We start from the raw sequence: 12,500 nt of genomic DNA, 5'->3' as shown, positions 1-12,500 counted from the left end.
TGGTTGAGCATTTGCTGGCTATAATTGCTCACTGTCACTGGTTGAGCATTTGCTGGCTATAATTGCTCACTGTCACTGGCTGAGCATTTCCTGGCTATAATTGCTCACTGTCACTGGTTGAGCATTTGCTGGCTATAATTGCTCACTGTTAGCAAATTCGTCAGCCAATCAGTCAGTCAGTCAGTCAGTCAGTCAGTCAGTCAGTCACCCACACTACATGTAAACCTCTACAGTCTTATGTGTACTACTGAAACGCACACACACACATACACGTACACGTACACACACATACAGACGTACACACCAAAAAGTTTTAGAGACAGTAATGTACACACAAACGCACACACATGCACGTACACACACAGACACGCACACAGGGCCATGTAGACCTATTCTATGTGCTGTGTGCGTACGTACATGTGACTGTTTGTCCTTATCAACATGAACAACAACAACAACGGCGTCTACGTACACACACACACACACACACACACACACACACACACACACACACACGCACACGGGTACCCAGACTTACACACACGCACACACGCCTAGGTATACAGACCCAGGTTTACACACACACACACACACACACACACACACACACTCTACATTAATCACTGTATTGGAAGACTTGGTTACGTCAGGTAGGCTGGGGTGTGGGGGGGCGGGGGGGGCAGGCCTACCCCCGCCCCCCTGGAAGACAAGATATCATCAACAGCACCCGCGGGGCATCCGGGCATCCGGGGCGGGGCTTGGGGCTTGTTATTGCTCGGAGGTCATCGGGGCACCACCACCACCACCATTTTTCCGGGGCGGGGCGGGGCTCTCTCGGGGCTAACACATCCAACAACTTCCTGACGGGGCACGGGGCAGCGGGGCCTTCGTACTCGGCACTTCCTTGCGGCTAACGGGGCATTCTTGGGATGCTATACCTGGTATTGGGGCATTGGGGCAGCTGGCCCGGGGTTCTGGGGCTGCTGTACCTGGTTTTGGGGCATCGGGGCAGCTGGTCCGGGGTTTTGGGGCATTCCGGGGCATCTCTGGGCATTTTCGCACATTTCGGGGCATTTGAGATGTCGGGGCATATTCGATTCTTGGGGCAAAGACATTTCTGGATTAAACATTACCGGAGTTTTGCGGGTTAAGACTTTTCTGGAGACCATTCATCCGGACATTTAAGCAGAGACCTTTCCGTAGGCAATATTTCCTATGTCTTGGGCAAAGATTTCTCTGTAGATCATATTCACGGATTTCTGAGTCAAAGATTTCTCTGTAGACCATATTCAGGGATTTCTGGGTCAAAGATTTCTCTGTAGATCATATTCAGGGATTTCTGGGTCAAAGATTTCTCTGTAGATCATATTCAGGGATTTCTGGGTCAAAGATTTCTCTGTAGACCATATTCACGGCTTTCTTGTGTCCATATATCCGAATTTTCAAAGGAACCGAACTTGAACATCGCAATTCCTGTAACAATCCAGCGCATAGCCACACCCAGACTTGCCTTGCCCGGGGAACATCCACTCTAAGACCCAGTTCCATAGTCCAGTACAGCTTCCTCGTCAACTATACTGCAGCAATACTAGAGAGATATCCTGTATAGTACCTTCGTTAATGTACAGCAAACACCATAGGACATGTTCGTAGTTAAGGATTTGGTTTGGAAGCTTACGAACCATCCATGTGGAACTGTGGAACTGGGTGTTAGTGGGGCATAGATTTCTGTCGCCCGGAGTTTCGAAGGAGTGGAACAGTATCCCAATTCCCGGACCTGCCCCAGAACATCGATTTTCAGGTGTTTAGAATGGCAGGCCAATCTTGAAGGCTTGCACGAGGGAATAGAAGGAGGTCGTGATGCCGATGATCCCAAAAAGAAACCCAAGGAAGATCACGAAGTAGTCATAGGCGATATCCCCCCACTCCAGTTTTCCCGCCTTGATCTTGAGGTGGAAGTAACACGGCCATATGAAGGAGAGCATGGTACCAGTGAAGGACCCGATCAGGCCCATCAGGATCGCGAAGTGGGGGATGGAGATAGCCATTAGGATCGTGAACACCACCACCAGGACCCGAATCGCCAGTGCCCAGACCTTCAGTTCCCCGTCTAATGCCCATACCGACGGAAGGGCAGTTTTGGGCTTCCCTCTGAAGAATGTCACCTCGATGATTTCCACCGCGGCGTAGAATGGGAGTGGGTAGGACAGCAATGCCTTGACCACCAGGATGATGTTGACGAAGCCCTTGAAAGTCGGGTTCGGTAGGTTGTTGGTGATGACCTCCTCCGTGTCCACCGCCCAGGTCATGAAGCCCACATACCCGAAGAGAGCCTTGAAGAGCGCCGCTGCTATGTGACTCCAGTTCAACATACACGTGAACTTCGACCGGTCAACCATGTTATACTCCAGGGTCGGCAGGAAGATATGCGATGTGTAGCTGAATACGATGATGCCCAGAGCGATCGGGAATTCAATGATATCAATCCTGAACATGACCTTCGACCATGCCCAGGTGGAGGCGTTCCCGATGCAGTAGCCAAAGATGATAATGTTGATAGCGAGATGAGCGACCATGCACCAGAAGCTCAATGTGGAGACGTGGTGGAGGTTCTTGAGGAAGCCGCAGGGGAGGAGGATGACCCCGCACAGCATCATCCAGGAGCGAGCGTCGATAGGCCCATTGGGGAAGCTCCCGATCATGAGGTCACCGCACAAAACCACGTACAGGATACAGGTCATGAGCAGCTCGATCAACTGTGCGGCGGGGGAGGAGGAGGAGGAAGGGAAAGGAAGGGAGGGGTTAAAAATCATATATTAAAAAAAATCACTGAATATTTCACACACACACACACACACACACACACACACACACACACACGAACATATTCACAACCTCAATCTATCTATCAATCTATCTATCTATCTATCTATCTATCTATCTATCTAATTACTTGTTACCTTATAGACCTACCTGTGCCGTGTTGACAATCTTCCCACCCCACTTCTGCCCGAACACCTCTCTGGCAATGCCCTTATATGAGGATCGAACGCGGATCAGCTGACCCTCTTCGTTGACCTCGTACAAGCAATCCACCAGTATCTTTCCCGTATAGCAGCATATGTAGGCGATACCCACCATAGCCACGATAGCCCAGTACCCCCCGTGGAGCACAGCATAGGGCAGGGACACGATGAACATACCCTGGGGGAGAAATTGTGTGATGGGTGAGAGAGAGAGAGAGAGAGAGAGAGAGAGAGAGAGAGAGAGAGAGAGAGAGAGAGAGAGAGAGAGAGAGAGATGAACATACCCTGGGGGAGAGATTGTGTGATGGGTGTGAGGGAGGAAGGAAGGGGGACGGTGAGAGAGAGAGAGAGAGAGAGAGAGAGAGAGAGAGAGAGAGAGAGAGAGAGAGAGAGAGAGAGAGAGAGAGAGAGAGAGAGAGAGAGAGAGAGGTCAACTGTAAAACTATCGACCCCACTCTTGCTTTTTTCTTTAATTTTTCACTTTCTCTCTCTCGCTCTCTCTCTCTCTCTCTCTCTCTCTCTCTCTCTCTCTCTCTCTCTCTCTCTCTCTCTCTCTCTCACTCTCTCTCTCCAGACGTCACTTTGCACTGATTAAATCTAGGTTGTGTTCTCTCTCTCTCTCTCTCTCTCTCTCTCTCTCTCTCTCTCTCTCTCTCTCTCTCTCTCTCTCTCTCTCTCTCTCTCTCTCAATTAGATTTAACACTTCACTATTAATATGATTTTCTTGTGTGTGTGTGTGTGTGTGTGTGTGTGTGCATTCGTGTGTACGTGTCGGCTTATCCGTGTGGGCAGCCAACCACTAATCGATCGTGTGAGAGAGAGAGAGAGAGAGAGAGAGAGAGAGAGAGAGAGAGAGAGAGAGAGAGAGAGAGAGAGACGAAAATAGAACATGTATAATATCTCCCCTTGTATTATTATTATTATTATTATTATTATTATTATTATTATTATTATATGTAGTGGTAGTAGTAGTAGTAGTAGTAGTAGTAGTAGTAGTAGTAGTAGTAGGTTCATAACAGGGTAGGGACATTAGTAACAACAGCAGGAGAAGAAACAGTAGCAAGCAGGGTGACAGGGTGAGAGCAGCAGGGTGTGGGTAGCAGGGTGACAGGGTAAGGGGAAGGATAGCAGAATGGGTGTAGCAGGGTGACAGGGTGAGGAGGGTATTAGGGCAGCAGGGTGTTAGGGTGAGGGTAGCAGGGTGACCGATGAACAGGGTAGCAGTGGCTCTGTTAGGGTGTTAGGGTGAGGAGCAGGGTAGCAGTAACCGGCAGGGTGTTTGTGTTGATTGCAGCAGGGTGTGGATAGCAAGGGTGACAGGGTAGCAGGGTGAACGATAATCAGGGTGGCAGGGTTCTATACAGGGTGAGGAGCAGAGTGTTAGGGGAAGGCTGGATAGTCTCTGTAAGGGCAGGGGTCAGGGTGGGCAGAGGGACAGCGGCAGGGTGTGAGTGGGGAGGCTGGCAGAGTGACTTTAAGGTGATGACAGGGTGGAGGTGGTAAGGCCGGCGGGGTTACTGCAGGGAAGGGTGCAGGGTGAAGGAACTGACTTGGAGTGGTGGCAGGGTAGAGAGGGACAGGGTAGACACGGACAGGGGTTAGCGGCAGGGTGAACGAGGTGAATAGGATAAAGTACCATCGCTAGGAAGGGTCAGATCATGCAGGGTGGCGGGGGTGAGGCCGGGGTCAGCGAGGTCATAAGGATTTCAGGGTGGCAGGGTGTGGGGCACGGGGGCCAGGGTGCCGGCAGGGTCATGAGGCTGTCGAAGAAGGATGCAGGGTGAGGGGTGGACTGTACGGTGGCGGCAGGATGGTCAGCAGGGTGGCAGAGAGTGTGCAGGGTGAGAAAATAGGCGGCAGGGGGGAGGCAGGGGAAGGACAGGGTGAATTAAATTAACAGCGCGAATGAGGGGCGGGTCATGCAGGGTGGCGGGGGTGAGGCCGGGTCAGCGGGGTCAGCAGGGTGTGAGGTCAGCGGGGTCAGCAGGGTGTGAGGTCAGCGGGGTCAGCAGGGTGTGAGGTCAGTGGGGTCAGCAGGGTGTGGGGTCAGCGGGGTCAGCAGGGTGTGGGGTCAGCAGGGTGTGAGGTCAGCAGGGGCAGCAGGGTGTGGGGTCAGCAGGGTCAGCAGGGTCAGCAGGGTGTGGGGCCAGTACTATATACCTGAATGGCGTTGGTCACGTTCCATCCCGCCTGCCACTCCGTGATGGCGTCGTGCTCGCCGCCCTCCCCCCCGCCCACTGTGGACGTGCTGGCCACGGAGGCCTCCCGCTGCAGGGGCGGCGCGCCCTCCCCCGGGGGGCCGCCTTCTTCCCCCGGGGCGGCGCCCGCCACTGAGGTCATCTCCATGTCGCCCTTCTCGCGGCTAGTCTTGGCAAAGTTGAGCTTCTCGTCGGCGGCGCCGAGGCAGGAGGTGGGCGCCGCGGCCTTGGCGGCCTCCCACACCAGCGAGGCGGCATACAGCACCCCCGAGACGGGCGGCACGCGCCCCGGCATGGCGGCGGCGGCTCGGGCGGCGGCTGGGCGGCGGCGCTACCTCCCCGGGCGGCCCATGGGCGGCGTGGCTGTAGGCGTGTGCGGGCGGTGCGGTGCGGGGCTGGGGCGGGGCGGAGGGGCGGCGGCGGCGGCGGTGGCAGGCAGGAACGGGCCGAGTGACGCCGGACGCCAGACTGACGAAGGCGCCGCCGCCGCCTCGCCGCGCCCCGCCCCGCGCCGGTCGATGGCGGGGCGCAGGCGCAGGTCGCTCGCCCCCGGACCCCGGACCCGGACCCCAGACCCCAGGACCCGGCAGCAGACCGGTGCCAGCGGCCAGACCCGCCAGAGTCCATAACCGGCATTCCTGACCTGTCCCTCGCCCGCACACTTCATCTCATCCGCACTACATCACCTAACGCACTTTGGCACACACTCACACACACTCATCCACACTCAGTCCAATTCCATCCCCTCTCATCCACTCTTAGTCCCTCTCATCCACTATCATCCACCTAACACCCACTCATTCCACTGTACAAACACTCCGGTTACTAAGCCCACTCCAGCCCACTCCCCCTCCCCCCCTGAGGCCACACAAACACGATCTCAGCCACTGTTTTATTCTCAACAACAACAATAACAACAACAATAAGTTACAATAGATACAATAAATAACAATAGATACATTAACAACTACAACAACAACAACAACAACAGGAAGCAGTAAGCGACAGTCTATACACGCCCGCACGCCCACGCTACCACCCACCCAGGCCAAAAAAGTATGTTCACACTTGTACACTGAGCAAAAAAAGTACCTTCACACATACATTTTTGAATTTATTTATTTTATTATTTTATTTATTGATTTTTTTTTTGTTTCTTTTATGTATATTGATATTTTAACATACATACACACATACATACATACACACACATACATACATACATATATATCTAAATCTTATTCTATGTATAACTAATAATAATAATAATAATAATAATAATAATAATAATAATAATAATAATAATAATAATAATAATAATAATAATAATAATAATAATAATAATAGTTTCCCCTCTTCTCATCCTCTTCCTCCTCCTCCTCCTCCTCCTCCTCCTCCTCTTTTTATATTCCCAATTTTATGGTGTCCAGCTGTTGAGAGGAGGAAGAGGAGGAGGAGGAAGGAAGGAGGAAGGAGAGAGAGAGAGAGAGAGAGTTGATTACTTTTTGAGAGGAGGAAGAAGAGGAGGAGGAGGAAAAAGGAAGGAAGAGGGAGAGAGAGGGAAAGAGAAGGGAAGGAAACGGTAGGGAGAATTTGGATAGCAAGGAAGAGGAGGAAGAAGAGGAGGAGGAGGAGGAGGAGGAAGAAGAGAGCGAGGTAGCCACCAAAACACACACACACACACACACACACACACACACACACACACACACACACACACACACACACACACACACACACACACACACACACACCTTAATCGGCTTTGGTCCTATAAGTGTTCTTCCAAATTTCCACTAGAATCACACCCGAATGAAACCTATACAATATCAACAGGGGCAGCGAAACCCTTGATAGAACCCCCCATGCTAGCAACCCATAGAACCCATACTGGAAGGCCTGGGTCACCTCCGAGTGGGTCATGAAGGTGTCCAGACCCCATAGAGTAATGTTAGAGAACAGGAGAAATGTGATGACCTGTCTGCCGGGTTTGGTGAGCATCTGGTAGCGGGATGTGCAGGTTCTACGGCTGGCTTCCGCTACGAGCATGTCCTGAAGAGATACCTGTGTGTGGGCGTGGGTGTGGGTGTGGGTGTGGGGGAGAGAGAGAGAGAGAGGGGTTGGGAAAGGTTTTAAGAGAGAGAGAGAAAGGAAGAGAGAGGGAAGAAAGGAAGGGAGGGAGAAAAAAAAATCATTATTAATACATTACTGAAACACACACACACACACACACACACACACACACACACACACACACACACACACACACACACACACACACACTTTAATCTCTTTTCCTTCCCTTCTCTTCCCTTCCATATCTTCCTCAAGCAATCCCCTCCTCCTCCTCACCCCCTTTTCCTTCCCTTCTCTTCCCTTCCATATCTTCCTCAAGCAATCCCCTCCTCCTCCTCCTCACCCCTATCTCCCCTACCCCCTCTACCCCCCTTACCTGGACCAGCAGCAGGGCGTGTAGGCAGAAGGTGGCGAGGTACTGCGGGGCGATGTAGTTTGTCCCTCCTACGATCATACCAAATATCGCAAACACGTACACTCCCAGTATCGTCGAGGACAGTAGCAGCTTATCCAGGTCGAGGGGGCGTGTCCCTGACGTGGATAGGGACAACTTGGGGACCTGGAGGAACCCTATGACCGTCACCAGGATAGATAGAGATAGCAGGAGCGTGTGTGTGGATGTGGTCAGCCAGAATAGCCGCTCCTTGAAGTCCTCCTGATCTTTCATGACGAAGAAGATGATGAGAATGACCGTCCCGCCCACCAGGCAGAGTAGGCCCAGGAATAGACCCTTGGAGGCGCTGCGACAGTCCACCTGGGTTTTGGGGGGTAGAAGTGGGCTGTTAGTGGTAGTAATGGTGGTGGTAGAGGTTAGATAAGGTCATGGATAGTGAGGTTAGGTTCGGTTAGGTTCACAGGACCTGCCTAGACCTTTCTCTACCAGACTCCTTCCGTAATCCCTCCTAACCCCCTCCTCTCCTTACCTTCCAGTGGCCCTTCCTGACGTCTCTCTTGTCCATGGTGGCCGTTCCCTCGCCCTCGACCTTCGCGTGCTGGCCCAGGCGCTTCAGCTTCTCCTTGCCAACGTTACACCACATCACGTACGTCACGGCGGCCGCGATCAGGCTGGGGGAGGCGGGGGGATTAATATAGGCGTAGGGGAAGCTAGGGGGCACTGTGCAGTATGTTACATGTATGGGTTGAAAAAATGTTGAGAATATGTCAAATTAAGATCATAATGTTATAATAATACAATAATTAGGTGATATTTTAACTAAGCTCTCTCTCTCTTCCTCTCTTTTTCTTCTCCTTCTCCTCTCTCCTCCAAAAAAGTGGACTATCTATCTATCTATCTGTCTATCTATCTCTTATCTCTTCCTCTCTTCCTGTTCTTCTTCCTCTTCCTCCTCTCCGCTCCTCCACACCGGGGGAGGCGGCAGTGTGCGGGGGTTCACCTGTCACCACCACGCCGCCACACCTGAAATAGTTATCTAAAGGAACCTGTTATAAACCTAATCGTCTGTCTGTCTGTCTGTCCGTCTGTCTGTCCGTCACACGCACGAACACACGCACTCTCTCCCCCCCCACCCCCCCACCCTCCCCCGCTCCCCTTTCCTCTCCTTATATTTGCAGTCAGGACATATTTAGCGTTAATTGTCAAAGGGAATCAATTAGGGAAATGTATAGGTGATGTAGGTGCGCGTGGCCTCAGCGCTCAACTCCGTCTCTTTACTTTTTATGATGTGTTTTTTTCTGTTAAATAAGTTCTTGTTTTGTTATAGTCAGTCAGGAAGTCATAGGGAGAAAAACAACGTTAGTAGTAATAATAATAATAATAATAATAATAATAATAATAATAATAATAATGATAACAAACACACACACACACACACACACACACACACACACACACAGATTTTTCTCTTCTCTTCCTCCTCCTCTTCTTCCTCTCTTCTCTTCCATTCTCTTCCTTCTCCTCCTCTCTCTCTCTCTCTCTCTCTCTCTCTCTCTCTCTCTCTCTCTCTCTCTCTCTCTCTCTCTCTCTCTCTCTCTCTCTCTCCTCCTCCTCCTCCTCCTCCTCCTCCCTCACCTGTACTGCACGAGGAAGGGGAAGAGGTATGGCTGTGCGTCGGTCCATAGGCGCCCCAGGGAGTTGTTCTGGAAGCAGGTGTGCATCCTTAGGACCTGCTCAGCCTGGGGGGGCACCTCCGTCACCTTGCCTGGGGGAGGAAAGGGGGGGGGGGGTTTAGAGGGGGGAGGGAGGGGTTAGAGGAGGGGGAGGGAGGGGGCAGAAGGGGTGGAAGGGGGTTAAAGGGGGTTGGAGTGTGTGTTTCCCTATTATTTTTTTCCTTTTTCTATTCCCTTTAAAATATCCACCCACGCCTTCCCCCTTTTGGTCACCCCTTCTGCACACCTTCCCTCACCTGCGCGCACCTTTATTTCCCCTACTTAACCCCCACGTGAACCAGTATTTCAACTTTTCATATTCACCTTAACAAATTAACCCACACCTCCCCCCTTCTGGTCACCCTTTCTACACCCCTATCCTACACCTACACGCACCCTTACTTCCCCTACTTAACCCCCACGTGGACCAGTATTTCAACTTTTCATATTCACCTTAACAAATCAACCCACACCTCCCCCCTTCTGGTCACCCTTTCTACACCCCATCCTACACCTGCGCGCGCCCTTACCTTCCCTAATTAACCTCTCCTTACCTGTGCTGTAGGTGTCCAGCATCCAGACAGTGGCCGCGTCCCACACCACGGCGCGGACCCACACCGCCAGGTTCGTCGCCACCAGGTGCATAAAACCGAACCGCGCCACCTGCCCGAACCGCTCCACGATGACCTGTGTGGGCGTGCAGGTGAGAGAGAGAGAGAGAGAGAGAGAGAGAGAGAGAGAGAGAGAGAGAGAATTAATTATTTATTATTATTATTATTATTATTTGTTTTTTTAGCTTTTTTTTCCTTTCTTCCTCCTCCTCCTCCTTCTCTTCTATTCTTCTCTTCCTCCTCCTCCTCCTCCTCTTCTTCTTCATTCTTTCTCATTCTCTTTTTAAAATATTAAATAATTTCTTTTCTTTTTCTCTTTCTCTCTCTACCTCTTCCTTCTACCTCCTTCTTCTCCTCCTCCTTCCTCTTCTTCTCCTCCTCCTCCTCCTCCTCCTCCTCCTCGTTTTTCTTTCTCATTCTGTCTTTTCAAATTAAAACTTTTGCTATACTTTCTCTGCCTTTTCCTTCCTCCTCCTTCCTTACCTCCTCCTCCTCCTCCTCCTTCTTCTCTTCCTCCTTCCTTCTCATTCCTTCTTCAATATTTTTTTTCTCCTTCCAAATTACAACTTTTTCCCTACCAATCACTTTCCTTGCCCTCCTTCCTCCTCCTCCTCCTCCTCCTCCTCGTCCTTACCTCCGAGTTCACGAAGAGGAAGTGCATTTGCAGGAAGGTGAACAACGCTTGCAGGATTGGGTGCGCAAATACCATGTCCCTCACACACTCGCTGGGCAGGGTCGAGTGCATGGCGATCTCCAGTCCATTGAAGATCAGGGTGCCCAGGCCGAACACTGAGGGAGAGAGGGAGGGGGTATGAGAGGAAGGGAGAGGAGGAGGAGGAGAAGGGAGAGGAGGAGGAGGAGAAGGGAGAGGAGGGAGAGGGAAGGGTTAGGAAAGGATTGGTTTGGTTTAGTCTTCCTTGAAATTATATGGAAAGCGCTTACGTTTTCTAATTTTTGAGAGAGGGGGAGAGAGAGAGAGGAAATATATGTACTTATGTATGTATGTATAAATTTCATCTTATTTCTTATTTACACGCACACAGACACACACACGTACATGAAAACATACACATACACACACAGAGAGCCCCCTACCTTCCCCTGAACACACATGCACACACACACGCACACAGCCTTCCTAAAAACACACAAACACACACACACTAAATTTAACACCCTAACCTAACCTACTGAAACCACACACAGACAAACACACATACACACACAGAGAGGCCCCCCCCCCTTCCCTACCTTCCCCTACACACACACACACACACACACACACACACACACACACACACACACACACACACACACACACACACACTTAAAATTTAACACCCTAACCTAACCTAACCTAACTTATTGAAACCACACACACACACATAACCCCCCACCTTTCCTGACGCCCCCCTCAACCCCCACCCATTCCCCCCACACACACACACAACCTGCTCCCCCCACACTCACCCAGCGCCCCCACACGCAAGTAAAAAGAGGTCCTTGAAGTCTTGGATCTTGAAATATGCGCTCGTTTCAGTGTGCCAAAGGAGGTTATGGACCCGACTTCAGCATCGTCGTTTCGGGTCAAATTCTCCTTGCTAGCGCTGATGGCGGGGCAGTTGTCGATGATGACGGTGACGTAGATGCAGAGGATGGCGAGGATGGAGCCCACGTAGAGGTACATGAGGAAGATGCCCTGGAGGAGAGAAGGAAGGGAGAAAAAGGTGAGGGAATGTTTGGTGTAGTCTGCCTTGAAATGGTTGGAGAGCGCCTACGTTTTCTTTTTCAATGGGGGTTTGCAAGGGGGTTTTAAGGGAAAGAAGGGGTCGTAATGGGGTATATAGAGGTTGTAGGAAAATAGAGAGGTTGTTTATTTTGTTATTATGTTATTTTTATTTTATTTTACGTTTCTTAGTGGGACTGATGTTCGGCCCCAGTCCATTATTCCGCGGGCAGCTGTTTATAGTGTCGCCATGTAGCCTGGCTCACACTGCCCCCCGGAGCTCATCTTTGACCCTCTTTAGAGTGTCGCCAGAGTCCGGGTTGACAGGGGGCATGATGACCACTATAGCGCGGGGGTAGTCTTGGGACACTCACAAAACTGAACATATTTTTTCCTATTTTTTTTTCTTTTTCAATATTACCACTGTTATAAATCATTCTATTATTATTATTATTATTATTATTATTATTATTATTATTATTATTATTATTATTATTATTATTATTATTATCTATACATTAATACGCTAAGTGCTGAGGGTTTGTGAGTGAAATTTGAGGCACTTAATTCATCGTAACAACACAAAATTTTGCCTATTGCCGCGGATTTGGCCGAAGTTTATTCAGTTTATGTTTGTTAAGCGATTATTATTATTATTATTATTATTATTATTATTATTATTATTATTATTATTATTATTATTATTATTATTATTACTGTCGTCCTCAGCGTCTGACCTGGAAAGTGAAGGGCAGCA

General features: G+C 50.3%; 2 protein-coding genes across 2 annotated transcripts in view; both read right to left on the bottom strand.

Moving 5' to 3' along the window:
• Positions 1–5,687, bottom strand: part of LOC126987103 (vesicular inhibitory amino acid transporter-like) — a 6,553-nt gene extending 866 nt beyond the window's left edge. The window contains exons 1-3 of the mRNA XM_050843822.1: positions 5,187–5,687; positions 2,974–3,204; positions 1–2,756 (exon numbers count right to left, since the gene is read on the bottom strand). The exon at positions 1–2,756 is cut by the window's left edge and continues 866 nt beyond it. Of these exons, the coding sequence (XP_050699779.1) occupies positions 1,806–2,756; positions 2,974–3,204; positions 5,187–5,519 (1,515 nt within the window). The 5' untranslated portion in view covers positions 5,520–5,687 and the 3' untranslated portion in view covers positions 1–1,805. The remainder of the gene's footprint in view (positions 2,757–2,973; positions 3,205–5,186) is intronic.
• A 417-nt stretch (positions 5,688–6,104) lies between these two features.
• LOC126987102 (proton channel OtopLc-like) overlaps positions 6,105–12,500 on the bottom strand; it is a 25,051-nt gene continuing 18,655 nt past the window's right edge. Inside the window, exons 7-14 of the mRNA XM_050843820.1 lie at positions 12,481–12,500; positions 11,488–11,716; positions 10,652–10,806; positions 9,961–10,093; positions 9,330–9,459; positions 8,224–8,365; positions 7,677–8,054; positions 6,105–7,288 (exon numbers count right to left, since the gene is read on the bottom strand). The exon at positions 12,481–12,500 is cut by the window's right edge and continues 95 nt beyond it. Coding sequence (XP_050699777.1) covers positions 6,980–7,288; positions 7,677–8,054; positions 8,224–8,365; positions 9,330–9,459; positions 9,961–10,093; positions 10,652–10,806; positions 11,488–11,716; positions 12,481–12,500 — 1,496 coding nt within the window. The 3' untranslated portion in view covers positions 6,105–6,979. The remainder of the gene's footprint in view (positions 7,289–7,676; positions 8,055–8,223; positions 8,366–9,329; positions 9,460–9,960; positions 10,094–10,651; positions 10,807–11,487; positions 11,717–12,480) is intronic.

The sequence above is a fragment of the Eriocheir sinensis genome, chromosome 64, assembly GCF_024679095.1.
Source record: "Eriocheir sinensis breed Jianghai 21 chromosome 64, ASM2467909v1, whole genome shotgun sequence".
Taxonomy (NCBI): Eukaryota; Metazoa; Arthropoda; class Malacostraca; order Decapoda; family Varunidae; genus Eriocheir; species Eriocheir sinensis.
The sequence above is the reverse complement of the archived record's forward strand: the minus strand, read 5'-3'. Positions and strand labels throughout refer to the sequence as shown.